This window comes from Furipterus horrens, unplaced genomic scaffold (assembly GCF_987537825.1).
Source record: "Furipterus horrens unplaced genomic scaffold, mFurHor1.1.pri manual_scaffold_5, whole genome shotgun sequence".
NCBI classification, from domain to species: domain Eukaryota; kingdom Metazoa; phylum Chordata; class Mammalia; order Chiroptera; family Furipteridae; genus Furipterus; species Furipterus horrens.
The window spans coordinates 37,145,163-37,160,618 of record NW_028327175.1 but is presented as its reverse complement, the minus strand read 5'-3'; the positions used below and the strand labels follow the sequence as shown (position 1 = coordinate 37,160,618).

The 15,456-nt window shown below is 36.1% G+C and overlaps 1 protein-coding gene across 1 annotated transcript in view; it reads right to left on the bottom strand.

Moving 5' to 3' along the window:
• Positions 1 to 12,028: 12,028 nt before the first annotated feature.
• Positions 12,029 to 15,456, bottom strand: part of NDUFAF2 (NADH:ubiquinone oxidoreductase complex assembly factor 2) — a 175,322-nt gene continuing 171,894 nt past the window's right edge. Inside the window, exon 4 of the mRNA XM_090278934.1 lies at positions 12,029 to 12,354. Coding sequence (XP_090135060.1) covers positions 12,106 to 12,354 — 249 coding nt within the window. The 3' untranslated portion in view covers positions 12,029 to 12,105. The remainder of the gene's footprint in view (positions 12,355 to 15,456) is intronic.

Sequence of the window (15,456 nt, the reverse complement as noted above, 5' to 3'; positions counted from 1 at the left end):
ATATCTTCTTCATGTTCAGTTATCTGCTAAAGCTGTGGTTTCATTGGTTCTGTTGTGATAATTTAAAGATATTTACTTAGCTGAAATATATATTTTTTAAATTTCTTTTAAAATCTTAACACATGTCAATTTTAATTTGTTTGGCATGTGCCATTCTTGTTTCTTCAGCTTTTCCCAACATTTATGGAACCTTTTTATACATGTGAGGTTAACAGGTTTTACAATATTTGTGTGTGTGTTTGTGTGTGTGTGTGTGGATTCAAAATAGAGACTCGTGAGATTTGGGATTCTTCGGGAAAATCTATCTTCTCTCATCGTAACAAATACAGTATTCCCTCACTTATCACAGGTATTACGTTCTAGAACCCTCTGCGATAGATGAAAATCCGCAAAGTAGGAACCTTACATTTATTTTAGTATTTATATATTTTTTAAGGCTTTATAAACCCTTCCAACACACTTATAAACCATTCCCAGTCCCTTATTAACCTTTCCCACTTCCTTATTAACCTTTTCCACACTTATAAACACTACTTATGTTCTTAAACATATTCTACACTCTTAAACCTACGTCACTTTAACAACATACGTATAAAGTACCGCAAATTCCCATAATATAGCGAAAAATCCGCAACAAATAATTAAATCTAATATTTTTTAAAATCCTGCGATACCGTGAGGGTGTGATAAGTGAACCACGATATAGAGAGGGACTACTGTAATACCATTGTTGAAAGAATCTTATTATTCAGAATACTTTTAATATTTGCCTACTTATTATTTGAAGCTCTGAGAAGTAAATACAATCAATTACCTTTTTTTGGCTGGTTATGGAGAAGAAAACCAGACAGACTCCTTGTAACAAACACCCCCTCTCCCCCAACACACACACATACACACACACAGAGTAATGTGTGTCAGAATATGACCCATGTGATAGTATTCTTGTGATAAACTTCAGCATGGTATTATTACTGTATCAAATGTGCAAGGGCATTAAAAAAATGTTTTATATTTATTTTTAGAGAGGGACGGGAAGGAGAAAGGGAGAGAAACATCAATGTATGGTTATATCTCGCAGCCTATCAACTGGGGACTTGGCATGCAACCCAAGCATGTTCCCTGACTGGGAATTGAACTGGCACTGAATCCACTGAGCCACACCAGCCAGGGCTGCAAGGGCATTTTTGGTTTCTTGAAATTAAGAGTAGGCAAACTGGAAATATGCTTAGGAAGCTATAAGCTGGAAACATTGTAGTTAACACTCACCCATACCTTTCCTTATATAAGTTGGTGCAAAAATAATGTCCAATTTCAAGGTCTTTTAAAAATGAAAAAGCCCATGATTATGAAAACATTTATTCGTTAACATAACCTCCTTTCCTTTCTAGAACCTCATTCCATCTACCAACTAGCTTATAAATGCCACGCTTGTAAAATCTTTAGGTTTTGAAGCAAAATATGAATCCAACTCATTTTCAACCTCTTCTCTTGATGTCAACCTAAGACCATCAAAAGGGTTCTGTAGTCCCCAAAACAAGTGATAATCAGAAGGAGCAAGGTCAGGAGAATATGGAGGATGGGGCAATATTTCCCAACCAAGCTCTTTCAAGAAATATTTGGTGAGTCAAGCAGTGTGAGGACAAGCATTATCGTGATGAAAGATGACACCCTTTCTGTTGACTAAGGAGGGTCGCTTTTGGTTCAAAGCTGCTTTCAGATGATGAAGTTGTTCACAGTAAAGATTAGCAGTAATTGCTTGATTGATTTCTAACAGTTTATAATGGACAATTCCTTCCATATCCCACCATACACTCAACATGATCTTTGGATGAAGTCCTCCTCTGGGTTGTTGAACTCTTCTTCCTCCTCGACTGATCCATGATCAGTGGTGTTTAACATTATGGTAAACGCTCCACTTCTCAGCACCTGTAACAAGCCTACTAAAAATGGTGCCTGAAGGTGTCGTGAAAGCAATGATTCACAAGAAGCAATAGGCTGCTGCAGATTCTCTGGAGATGGTTTGTGTAGGGCCCCTTTTCCAACTCTCAAACCTGTCCAATCCTTTTTGTTGGCGTAGCACGGTTGTATGGGTGATGTTAAATTGTTCTGCAAGTTTCCTAGAGGTAATGGTGGGGTTTTCTGTGACAACAGCTTCCAACACTTCAGAATTAAGTTTTTGGGACGACCCTCTTGGGTCATTTTTCAAACTGAAATCCCCATTTCAGAAACAGGAAAACCACCCCCTGCAAAGTATTTTGGTCACTACATCATCCCCATAAGCACTCTGAATAGACTTTGGTGCTGTACTTGCATTGGCACCTTTATGAAATTCATAGAGTAAAACATTTCTAATGTGGTCTTTAGATAGGATGAACATGGGTACAAATATTGCGGATGATTATGAACAATACTTCGATAATCAAAAAATAAGTATAAATTAGTCACTGTGACATCCAAAAATTATAAGAAACACAAATTTAATAAATACTATCTAAAACTTTTTTTAAAAAGTTGGACATTACTTTTGCACCAACCTGATAGATTAAGTAAGGGAAAGTGGCAGGGGGCACTTTACACCTCGTGTGTTTTAAATTAGTTCAGGAATGACTGTTCTTATGTTTGCAACTGGTTATAGGATCACTCTGATTTACTTCATAGCTGGAATAAATATATAAGGACAAATTCTTTCTCAAACATTAGAAGGGATTCCATGTGCAAATACCAAAAGTTGGAAATAAAGTAAAACTTAGGATTTATTGCTGTGTGGTATCTTGGAGACTTTTAACTTAATTTGACTATCATAGACTCCTCACTCCGTTTTTTCTCCAAAGAACACAAAGTTTGAAAAAGCCTTGGCTAAATAAATCCAGGTTTCATTTTAAATAGTGTGTTTCATGAGATGGCATTAAGAATATACAATGGTACTGGTTCAGGGCTGATTAAGAAATAATAGAGAAAGAAAGACAAGTACCATATGATTTCACACACATAGAACTAATGAACAATATGAATGAACAAGTAAATACAGACAGACTCGTAGAGAACAGGCTGACAGTATGGGGGCAGGGAGGGGAGCTGGCGGCAGGTGAAGGTATTGCGCAAAGAAGAAAAACCTCATGGACATGGCATTTGCGGGGCCAGGGGGTGGTAGAAGAGGGTAAAGGGGAGATAAATGGTGATGGCTGGAGATGGCTTGGTGTGGTGAACACAATACAGTGTACAGATGATGCATTGTGGAATTGTGCACCTGAAAGCTGTATAATTTTGTTAACCCATGTCACCTCAAGGAATTCAATAAAAAGGGAAAAATAATTTTAATAATGTAAAAAATATAAAAGTAAAAAAGAAATGATAACTAGAAATCTGTTAGTAAAAGTAGGCATGGGAAAGGATAACAGGTAATGGGGGAAAATTATTTCTTCCATTTTTTGTTAATTTTTAACTTTAAATATCCAAGGCATAGCTATTAGGCTAGATTTACATGGTTAAACTCAATAGACTGCCCTGACCAGTGTGGTTTGATGGGGCGTCTTGCAAAGTGAAGGGTCACCACTTTGATTCCTGGTCAGGACAATGCCTGGGTTGGGGGTTTGGTCCCCAGTTGGGGCGTATACAAGAGGCAACCAATGTTTTCTCTCACATTCATGTTTTTCTCCTTTCTCTCTCTCAAAATAAATCTTTAACTGCAACAGCCAACACATTTTCCATACTGGAGCTGTTAATATAATGTAATAAGGTCATTACTTATTTAAAAATAAGCTATATGCATGTATTGTAGAGGCATAGAAATCAGAAAGGATTTACCTCTGAGAAAGTTTTAAATTTATATATGATACTCTAATTATTTTAAATGAACATTTTTTGAAATTATAAAAAGACTGCATAGCTTTAAAGTCTGTCTTGAAGAAATGAAAAATATTTTTATTTAAAAAATTATAAATGCCCAAAATAGAACTTAAAACTATTAAATATTGTGGGCAAGCTAATATGTTATTTAACACTTAATTGTGCTTTGCATGTGACTGGTCTAAAAGCAGGGTATAATGAACACATTGTTAATTAGGCCAAGATTATAGTAGTTCAGTTTTTATGTAGGACATTTAACTGTTCTGATACCACCTAACAGTGCAACTGGTCATCCTAAAAATGTTAGCCTTGGGTTACTATAAACTTACCCACCTGTCAAAATCACTTTGAAAGGCCATACTCTATTAATGAAGGTGGGCCAGTACCATCTTAATGTAACATAAGATATTTTCTCACAAGGACTTGGCTGGATTTATTTATTTTTTGCTGCTATATAAAACATCTTAAATGAAAACTATAAATATTAAAATCAATGTAAATTCTGTCACATTAAAATACCCATAAACATGCTATATGGCAAGTATTTACAAAAGATCTATACAGAATACAATTAATAAACTTATAGGTATTTGGCAATAGAAATACTCAAGCATGTTAGAACAGTTACAATTTTTCCTGTAATCCAGGATTCAAAAACATCTTTTTTTTTTTTTTTTTTTTAATCCTCACCTGAGGACATTTTTTCATTGCTTTTAGAGAGGAGGGGAGAGAAGGGGAAGAGAGAAACATCAATGTGAGAGAGGATTGATTGGTTGCCTTCTCTAGAATCTCATGTACCTAGACCAGGGATTGAACTGACAACATAGGTATGTGCTCTGACTGGGAATCAGACCCACAACCCTTCGGTTATGGGCCGAGGCTCCAACCAACTGAGTCACACTGGCCAGGGCAAAAACATCTTAACCTTTATTTACTGTCATTCTACAAATTGTACTTATTTTTATGTTATCTAGTGGCTAGTTCCTTTTTTGCCTCTATGGTAATAATTTGTAATGATGTCAGAGACAGAATAGTTAACTTGATAGTAACAGGGCTGTTGAAATATTAGTATTATCACCTAGCGGCTTTGTCATTCAATAAATATGGTGATTACATTTGATCACTTGTTTTAGAATAATTAATGAAGTATTTTTCTGTGGCTTATTAAGCAATAAAATTTTTCACCATCTATTAAGTAAAAATCAACCTACGTTTTTAGGAGTACAGTGTTAACATTTAACCAATAATTTAAAAAATATTATTCAGAACATTACAATTAGGGTCATTTATGCAGTACATATTGAATGTCTATTCTAATGCCAAACACTGTGAAAAGAACTCTATTAACATTAATGTCTAATTAGCAACAAAATTGATAGTACACTTCAGAAAAATGTATGACCCTTCAAAAATACTTTTGTATAAAATCAGTGTCTACTGTTGTCATCTGCATACATTATTCATCAATATGCAAGCCACTGGAATCCCTCTCAGAATCTTCTCCTGTTTTCCATTTTCTCAAAATAATTTTTATTCTCATGGAATTCTAGTTATTGTACTATTTCTCTGTTTACTGTTCTTTTAGACTTCTGTGATGGATAGTCTACTTGTATTGGTCCTAATTCTTGCCTTCAACTCCAGCCTTAATCCATAAACTAGCTTTTGTCTCATCTACTCATCAAGGGTGTTATGCCCCCCTCCCCCATTTATCAACTAAATGTTCTTGGCCTGAAAATGTTTTATCCAGTTTTATGTGTTTTTTATTTTAATTTTTATTATATATATTTTTTCATTACCACTTACTCTCCTTACATCCTTTCTGCACCCCCACAATCACCACACTGTTGTCCATGTCAATGAGTCCTTTTTCCTTTTTGCTCAGCCCTCAACCTGCTAAGCCCCGCCCCCTCTCCTCACACTGAGATGTCATCCTGCTCTCAATCTATGAGTCTCTATTTTGCTTATTAGTTTAGTTTGTTCATTAGATTCCACGTATATATGAGTGAAATCATATGGTATTTACCTTTCTCTGACTGGCTTATTTCACTTAGCATAATGTTCTCCAGGTCCATCCATACTTTTGCAAAGGGAAAATTTTCCTTTTTTAAGGATGAACAGTATTCCATTGTGTAAATGTCCCACGGTTGTTTTATCCACTCATCTATTGATGGACACATGGGTTGCTTCCATAACTTGGAGATTATAAATAATGCATCAATGAATATAGTGGAGCTTATGTTCTTTTGAATTAGTGTTTTGGGTTCCTTCATATATATTCCCAGAAGTGGGATCACTGGGTCAAAAGGCAGATCCATTTTTAATTTTTGAGGTATCTCCATACTGCTTTCCATGGTGGTTGCACCAGTCTGCATTCCCAAAAGTGCAAAAGGGTTCCCCTTTCTCCACATCCTTGCCAGCACTTGTTGATTTATTCATGATAGCCATTCTGACAAGTGTGAGGTGGTATCTCATTGTGGTTTTAATTTGCATTTCTCTGGTGATGAGTGACCTTGGGCATTTTTACATATATCTACTGGCATACACATACATATATATGTGTATGTCCTCTTTGGGGAGGTGTCTATTCAGGTCCTTTGTCCATTTTTAAATTGGATTGTTTTTAATGTTGAGTTTTGTAAGTTCTTTAGAAATTTTGGATATTAACACCTTATCAGATGTATTGCCAAATATGTTCTCCCAATCTGTGGGTTGTCTTTTTATTTTGTTGATGTTTTCCTTTGCTGTGCAAAAACTTTTAGTCCCATTTGTTTTCCTTATCTGAGGAGATATATCCAATAAAATATTGCTACGAGCAATGTTCGAGATTCTGCTGCCTATATTTTCTTTTAGGATTTTTATGGATTCAGGTCTAACATTTAAGTCTTTATTTTGAATTTATTCTTGTGTGTGGTGTAAGAAGGTGGTCTACTTTCATTTTTCTGCACATATCTGTCCAGTTTTCCCAACACCATTTATCAAATATTAATTGACTATAAAAATGTTGGTTTAATTCTGGGCTCTCTATTCTGTTCCATTGATAAATGTGTTTTTATGCCAGTACCATGCTCTTTTGATTACTATGGCCTTATAGCATAGTTTCATATTAGGTAACATGATTAGTCCAACTTTGTTCTTCTTTTTCAGGATCACTGTTGCTATGTGGCACCTTTTGTGGTTCCAAACAAATTTTTGAAATATTTGAAATATTTGTTCTAGTTCTGTTAAATAACTGCATTGGAATCTTGATAGGAACTGTTGAATTTATAGATTGGTTTGGGTATTATGGACATTTAAATTATGTTAATTCTTCCTATCCATGTAACATAAAACATTTTCCATTTATTTGTATTCCATTTATATATATGCGCTTCCATTTATTTATATATACTTCAGTTTCTTTCTTCAGTGTCTTATAATTTTCTGACTACAAGTCTTTTACATCCTTGGTTAGGTTTATTCCTACATATTTTATTCTTTTTGAAGCAATTATGAATGGGATTATTTTCTTAATTTCCCTTTCTGTTAGTTTGTTATTGACATATAAAATGAAACTGATTTCTGGATATTAATTTTGTATCCTGCTACTTTGTTGAATTAATGTATCAGTTCTGGTAATTTCTTGGTGGAATCTTTGGAGTTCTCTATGTACAGTATCATGTTATCTGCAAATAGAAAGTTTTACTTCTCCCTTTCCAATTTGCATGCCTTTTATTTCTTCTTCTGATCTGATTGCTGGGGCTAGGAGTTCCAGTACTATGCTGACTACGAGAGGTGAAAGCAGACATCGCTGTCCTGTTTCTGACCTTAAGGGGAACACTAGTTTTTGCCTGCTGAATATGATGTTGGCAGTGGGTTTGCCATATATGGCCTTTATCACATTTAGGTATGTTCCCTCTAATCCCAGTTTTCTGAGAGTTATTATAAGTGGGTGTTGGATTTTATCACATGCTTTTTCTTCATCTATTGATATGATCATGTGATTTTTATTCATTTTGTTTATGTGGTGAATCACACTTACTGACTTGTGAATGCTGTACCAACCTTGCATTCCTGGAATAAATCCCACTTGATCATGTGTTTGATCTTTTTGATGCATTGCTGTATTCAGTTTGCTAATATTTTGTTGACGATTTTAGCGACTGTTCATCAGCAATATTGGGCTATAATTTTCTTTTTCGTAGTGTCTTTATCTGGTTTGGAATTAGCATAATGCTGGTCTTGTTAAATGAGTTTGGGAGCCATCCCTCTTCTTGAATGTTTTGAAACTGTTTGAGAAGGAGAGGTGTTAGTTCTTCTCAGGATGTTTGGTAAAATTCACCTGTGAAGCCATCTGGTTCAGGGCTTTTGTTTGTTGGGAGTTTTTTTATTATTGCTTCAATTTCACTAGGTGTAATCTGTCTATTCAGATTCTCTGATTCTTCCTTATTTAGTTTTTGTAGATTGTATGTATCTTGGAATTTATCCATTTCATCCAGGTTGTCCAGTTTGCTGGCATGTCCTTGTTCATAATATTTTTTTACCATCCTTTTTCTTTGGTGTCAGTTGTTACTTCTCTTTCATTTCTGATTTTATGAGTCCTCACTTTTTTTTCTTGATGATTTTGGTTAAAGGTTTGTCAGTCTTGTTTATCTTTTCAAAGAACCAGTTCTTGGATTCATTGGTCTTTTGTATCGTTTTTTTAAGACTGTTTTGTTTATTTCTGCTTTGATATTTATTATTTCCTTTCTTCTACTCTCGTTGGGCTTTGTTTGTTGTTCTTTTTCAACTTTAAGTGTAAAGTTAGATTGTTTATTAGAACTTTTTTTTTAGATAGGCCTGTAATGCTATAAATTTCCCTCTTATGATTGCTTTCCCAGTGTCCCAGAGTTTGGATTGTTGTGTCCTCATTTTCCTTTATTTCAAGGTATCTTTTGATTTCTTCCTTGATCTTGTTGACCATTCATTGTTTGATAACATGTTATTTGGCTTCTATATCAATGTGTATTTTTCAGTATTATTCTTGTGACTGATTTCCAGTTTCATAGCATTATGGTCAGAGAAGATGCTTGATATTTTAAAATTTATTGAGACTTGTTTTGTGTCCTGACATGTGATCTATCCTAGAAAACATTCCATGAGCATTTGAAAAGTATGTATATTCTGCTGCTTTGAGGTGAAATGCTCTTAAGATATTATATAATCCATTTGATCTAGTGTGTCGTTTCAGGCTTCTGTCTCTATGTTGGTTTTCTGTCTGGAAGATCTATCCACTGAAGTCAAAGGGGTGTTAAAATCCCTGACTATGACTGTATTTCTGTCTGTCTCTCCCTTTATGTCCATCAAGATTTGCTTTACATATTTAAGTGCTCCTTTGTTGGGTGCATAAATGTTTACCAGGGCTATAGTGTCTTGTTGGATTGCTCCCTTTATCATTATGTAGTGTCCTTCTTTGTCTCTTTCTATAGCCTTGGTTTTAAAGTGTGTTTTGTTAGATATCAGTACTGTTACCCCTGCTCTTTTTTTCCTTTCCATTTGCATGAAGTATCTTTTTCCATCCCTTTTCTTTTAGTCTCTGTGTATCTTTCGATCTGAGGTGGATCTCTTGGAGGCAGCATATATATGGGTCTTGTTTTCTTATTCATTCAGCTAACCTATGTCTTTTGGTTGGAGCATTTAAGCCATTTACATTTAAGGTAATTGTTGACAGATACAATGTATTTAGTGCCATTTTATTGTTAGGCTTCTTTCATCTCTCTTTTTTTTTTTTTTTCCTTTCTCTTTTCTTCTTAAAGCAAGCCCTTTAACATTTGTTGCAGTACTGGTTTGGTGTTAACAAACTCCTTTAGCTTTTTCTTGTCTGGGGAGCTCCTTATTTCTCCTCAATTTTAAATTATAGCTTTGCTGGGTAAAGTAGCCTTGGTTGTATGTTCTTGCTTTTCATTACCTTGAATATTTCACACCACTTCCTTTTGGCCTGATGTTTCTGTTGAGAAATCAGATGACAGTCTTATTGGTGCTCTCTTGTATGTAACTACCTGTTTTTCTCTTGTGGCTTTTAGGATTCTCTCCTTGTCTTTTGGCCTTGCCATTTTAATTATGATGTGTCTTGGTGTAGGCCTCTTAGGGTCCAATTTGTTTGGGACTCTCTGAGCTTCCTGAACTTGTGTGTCTCGTTCCTTCACCAGATTAGGGAAGTTTTCAGTCACCATGACTTCAAATAGGTTCTTGATCCCTTGCTCACTCTCTTCTCCTTCAGGTATTCCCATGATGTAGATGTTTTTATGCTCTTTATTTTTTTAATTCTTTTTTCTTCTTGCTACTCTGCTTGGTTTTTTTCTACCTTGCTTTCCAAATCATTGATTCAGTCCTCTGCTTCATCTAATCTACTGTTTATTCCTTCCAGTGTTTATTCATTTCAGATCTTGCATTCTTTTATTTCTGACTGGTCCTTTTTTTTTTTTTTTTTTAATTTATGGTTTCTATGTCTTTTTTCATGCTGTTGAGTATCCTTATAATCATTACTCTAAACTCTCTAGCTGGTAAATTGCTTGCCTCCATTTCATCTAGTTCTTCTGGAGAATTCTCTTGTTCTTTCATTTGGGGCCTGGTTTTGTCTTCCCGTTTTGGCTGCCTCTTTATGTTTGTTTCTATGTATCAGGTAGATCTGCAAGACTCTGGTGCAGACCTGTGTCAAACTCTGTGCGTGACTGGCCCTCGGCAACCTCTTTGGAGCTATCAATGATCCATAGTGTGTGGCTCCCTCTACTGGGCCTGGATGTGTGCAGAAAGAAAGAGGCTGCACAGCAAGGCTGGCTTTTATCAGCACTGGGCCCAAGGTCAGCTAAAGTCTCAGAGCTCCCAGCAATCTGCTTCTGCCAGCACGCTTTCTGTAGAGTTAATCAGTGAATGTCTTCCAGCTCTACTGCTCCGTACCAGGGCTTAAGTACCACAGGGTGGGGCTATTGTTCCCCCTCAGGCTGATGCCATTCAGAGAGGAGTGTCTGCCTGAGAAAGATGGCCTCTGCAGTATGGAGAATGACTCAGCACAGGGATGTTAGTGGCTGTTCCTTCAGTGCTCTCCCCGGAGCCACCAGCCGCAGTCTTCTCACACATCTCCAGTCCACTCTGCCCACCCTCTGCCAGAGCCCAGGGTAAGTGGCTGCAAATGGAATTTTGTGTGTTGGCCTTTTAAGGGGCTATTTGTGTCTCCAGCCTTCACTCCATGGTAGACAGAAACCTCACTGCTTTTCACAGCCGTATGTTATTTGGGTTCAGGTGCTGTAGGCTAGGGAGACCAACTTGGGGTTTAGACCCCAACACTTCTCAGGGGGGACCCCCTGGCTACTGAAATATCCCTCCAAAACTTCAGCTGCTGCCCATGGGAGCCCAGCCAGCACTCTTGCACCTTCTCCTCACTCCTTACCAGTCTCATTGTGGTGAAGTGTTTTCTTCTGTCTGTCCTTGGTAATAGGGCTTCTCTCCAGCTAGTGTTTACTTGGTTATTCAGGATGATTTCTCTATAATTTAGTTGTAATTCCATATTGGCCATGGGAGGAGGTTAGTGTAGCTTTCATTTGGTCCTCCACAATATTGAGTCTCTCAATTTTATGTTCTTGATTAGTTCTCAGAATCTTATAGAGTGCCACTCCAGATATAGCAGTCTTCTCATTTTTTTCTTCTATAATAGAGTATTTAGAGAGCTCACTATCCTTATTATCTCTATGAAGATATAGCTTGGGGATTTTTAAATGATAAGGATCCAAAATCCTGAGCATTTACAGCTACATGCTACTTCTTATGGGAGCAATCCAAGGAGGGAAAAACTAAGCACATTCATAAACAGAATGATGACTAAAGCAAATGAAAGCTTTAAGTCTAAAAGAAGTTAGGTTTCTTTCTTTTAAAAAGTTTTTAAAAATTTATTTTTAGAGAGACAGGAAAGGAGGGAGAAAGAAAGGGAAACATCAATGTGTGGTTGCCTCTTGCACAACCCCAACTGGGGACCTGGCCTGCAATCCAGGCATGTGCCCTGACTGGGAATCGAACCAGCAACCCTTTGATTTGTGGCTCAATCCATTGAGCCACACCAACCAGGGCTAAAAAAAGTTAAGTTTCTATAGTTTATAACCTCACATTCCTTATGCATTCTGAAAAAGAATTAAGTTTAATGGAATAGAGAAGTATTGTTATAGTCATAAAATCACCAAGTAACTTTTTACTTTATTTGTTACAACAGTCACATACATATCAATAAAACAAGTTTTTACCACAGTGGATTCATTGATTGTGCCTCTTGCTGTCTTGTGGCAACCAGGACCCTGGTTGAAAAGTTTTACCAGTGCTGGTGGGAGCCACTGAAGGTTCTTCCTTCTCGAAGTATGGAGCAGATGCATGCCCTTTAATCTGTGTTTCAACTGGTGGAGCCAAGAGTTCATTGCTTTCTTCACTAAGGAGTTTTTCTTTTTCATAAAAGTCTCTGCTTTTTATTTTAATTTCTTCTCTATATTTTTCATTCTTTAGTATTTCCTGTATGAATATATAAATGGAAGAAATTTAAATTTCTAGTTAGAAGAAAACAACATACAGGTTTTATGAAAAATACCTAATAAAAATAAAATACATATATACATAATACTTGTCTTGCATTCAAATAATATATAAATATGTACAGGATAAGTCTGATAAAGCTATCTTATTATATACCAGTGTTATTTGCATTAAACAGCTCTGTCCTCATATACCATAAGAAAATGATATGAAGGACCACAACATAGAAATAATTACTACCCAATAAGTGAAACTACTTAACATGAAATATTACATAAGAGCATAACAGTCCTCTATCGCAGATTTTCTAAGCTTAACAGCTATTTTTCTGCCTCAAAACATCATCAGTGATTATACCTTTTACTGGAGAGGAAGTGAAGGTAAGATGGCCTCAGAAAGATGCCCCTAACCAGTCTTTTCTCTGTGGGAGTTAAAGCATGATGCTAAGGACAGAAACAAGCCCTGTCTACTTCCCATTCTCTGGAGCGGTATGGCAGTGGAAAGGCAGAATGGAATTGAGTTCAACATGCTCTACATACCAGTTCCAGAGAAGCACTTGGCAACTGGAAATGTGTCCTTAAATCAGCAAGCAATTTGTTCCATGTGGTCTATCTCTCAGATTTGCTATTCTAGCTGTAAGGCTCTTTACCTCAAATTACAAGGAATCTATTACTGTATTTTTTTTACTACAAGGGCCTCAAACTTAAGAAACACCATTGTTAAATGTACCACTAAAAAGGTAATTATACTCCTTCACACCTAATTTCAGAGATGGTAAAATCTGAAAAGATGTGCATCTTAAAAACAGAAGAAATAGAGTAATTACATATCTTTGTTGATTGACTTCTTCCTCTTCTATCTTAATAATTATTTCTAAAGTGGTATAATTTTTAATGTTCTTTTTACTATGGTATTTTCTGATTTTATTTTTAAATCCTCACCTGAGGATATGTTTATTGATTTGAAAGAAAGAGAGCAACATTGATCAGTTGCCTCCGTAAGTGACTTGACCAAGGATCGAACCTGTAACCTTTTGGTGTACAGGATGATGCTCCAACCAACTGAACAACACAGGCAGGCTATTTTTTAAATTTTTTTAAAAGAATATATTTATAATATGAAAAAAGCTTATTAATATAACTAATACCTGACAACACTGTCAAAACCAAGTACTCCTAACTTATTTTTTAATTTCAACATTTAAAAAAATGACACTTAAAAGCAACAACATCTGGGTATCTAAATGGATGACACAATCTTGGTTTCTAATGTGAATTTCAAGCAATAATAGTCCTTTAAAAACATAAGCACCAATATTTAAAATCACATTTAAAATAATGGTTTATACTTAAAGGGAAAAAAATGTTTTAGGGGCTAGTGTGTTACAGACTTTTAGTTTTAGACACAAAGAAGGGCCCATCTAATGAAACTTCCCTCTCAAAGCAAATGTGAAGGAAAGAATATTTATAAATATTACTGTAATTTCCACAAAATAGCCCAATTTCCCACAAACAGTTTACTTAATAACTACAGTAACTACGATCTTAGGGCTAGTTGCTATGAGTGAGGGTGACAGTACTCTTTGCTTCTCATACACCCTGTAGAATTCTCAGGTGAGGTGACCTTATACTGCAAAGAAAATCCCTCAATATGATACTGGAAATGGTGGAAATAAAAGAAAACACTTTTTTCCATGCCTCTACACTGTTCAAGATCCTCTGTGAACTGTTGTGTCTTCATGGAAGCTCTTTCTCGTGAGATGAGAGGTTCAGGACTGAGCTGAACTTGCACTAGCAGCCCAACACTAGTAGCAAGAGGCTACTGAGGTGTTGGTTTGCAGCTTGCTTGGTTTTTCTGTGGCCTAAAGCTGTCTGTGCCTACTTTACTTCAGTTCTACTGTTGCAGTCTTAAAGCTGGTTCAAACCTATGCCTTCTGCATAAAAGGAAATGGAAGGCAGAGAGCTGTTCTTTTTTCCTGCTTTCACATAATTTCTCTTTACCAACTCAGTTTCTTTCTTATAACAACTGCTTAGGCAAATGGAAAGCCAATCAAAATATGTTAATTATTTTAGCATATGAAGATGGGGTAAAGATTTCATAATTGAAAAACATGGAGGCTATAGTTTTTCCTAGAAAAGAATTTTCCTTTTGTCGTTTTAAACAAATCTAATTGTTATCAGATCCCTGCTTACTGCTTCCAGGAAAATTAAACAGAGCATAAATCATTTATGAAAGGAAATCTAGTTTTGTAAATATTTGGAATAGATAAAATGAAAGTAGGTAGAAAAATAGGAATTTGTAGACTTACAGATAAACAAATCCATTTTGTAAGAAAGCCTATTTTACAGTAGAAACCGCCATAAAGCATGAATTTTCCTTATATTCCCTTGGAACAATATCACCTTACATCTCAATATGTTTATCAGTAAAAACAGTATGTTTGTTTCAGTGTTTGTATGGAGATAAACCAAGAGTAAGTGGGTCTTCCTTCACATAAACGTTTACATATTTAAATTAAGTACTTATCCTTTTACATATTACTTTTCTCCCTGTCAATAATATGCTGTAATGTTTTATTTAAAAAGGTGCTTGTGAGCCCTGGCTGCTGTGGCTCAGTGGACTGAGCGTCGGCTTGTGAGCCAAGTGTCGCTGGTTCGATTCCCAGTCAGGGCACATTACTAGGTTGCACGTCAGGCCCCAGTTGGGGGCGCGAGTGAGAGGCAACCACAGAGTGATGTTTCTCTCCCTTTCTCCTTTCCCCTCTCTCTAAAAATAAAATAAATAAACTATTAAAAAAAAAAAAAGGTGCTTGTGTGAGCCCTGAGCAGTTGGTTGGGCATCATTCCACAAAGTGAAAGGTCGTCAGTTCGATTCCTGGTCAGAGCACATGTAGGAGGCAATCAACTGATGTTTCTCTCTCACATCAATGTTTCTCTCCCTCTTTTTCTCCCTTCCTCTCTCTCTAAAAATGAATAAATAGTTATGGGGGAGGGGCAGATAAAGACGTTCCCAGACAAGAAAAAACTAAAGGAGTTCATCATCACTAAACCATTGTCGTATGAAATGTTAAAGGGACTTATT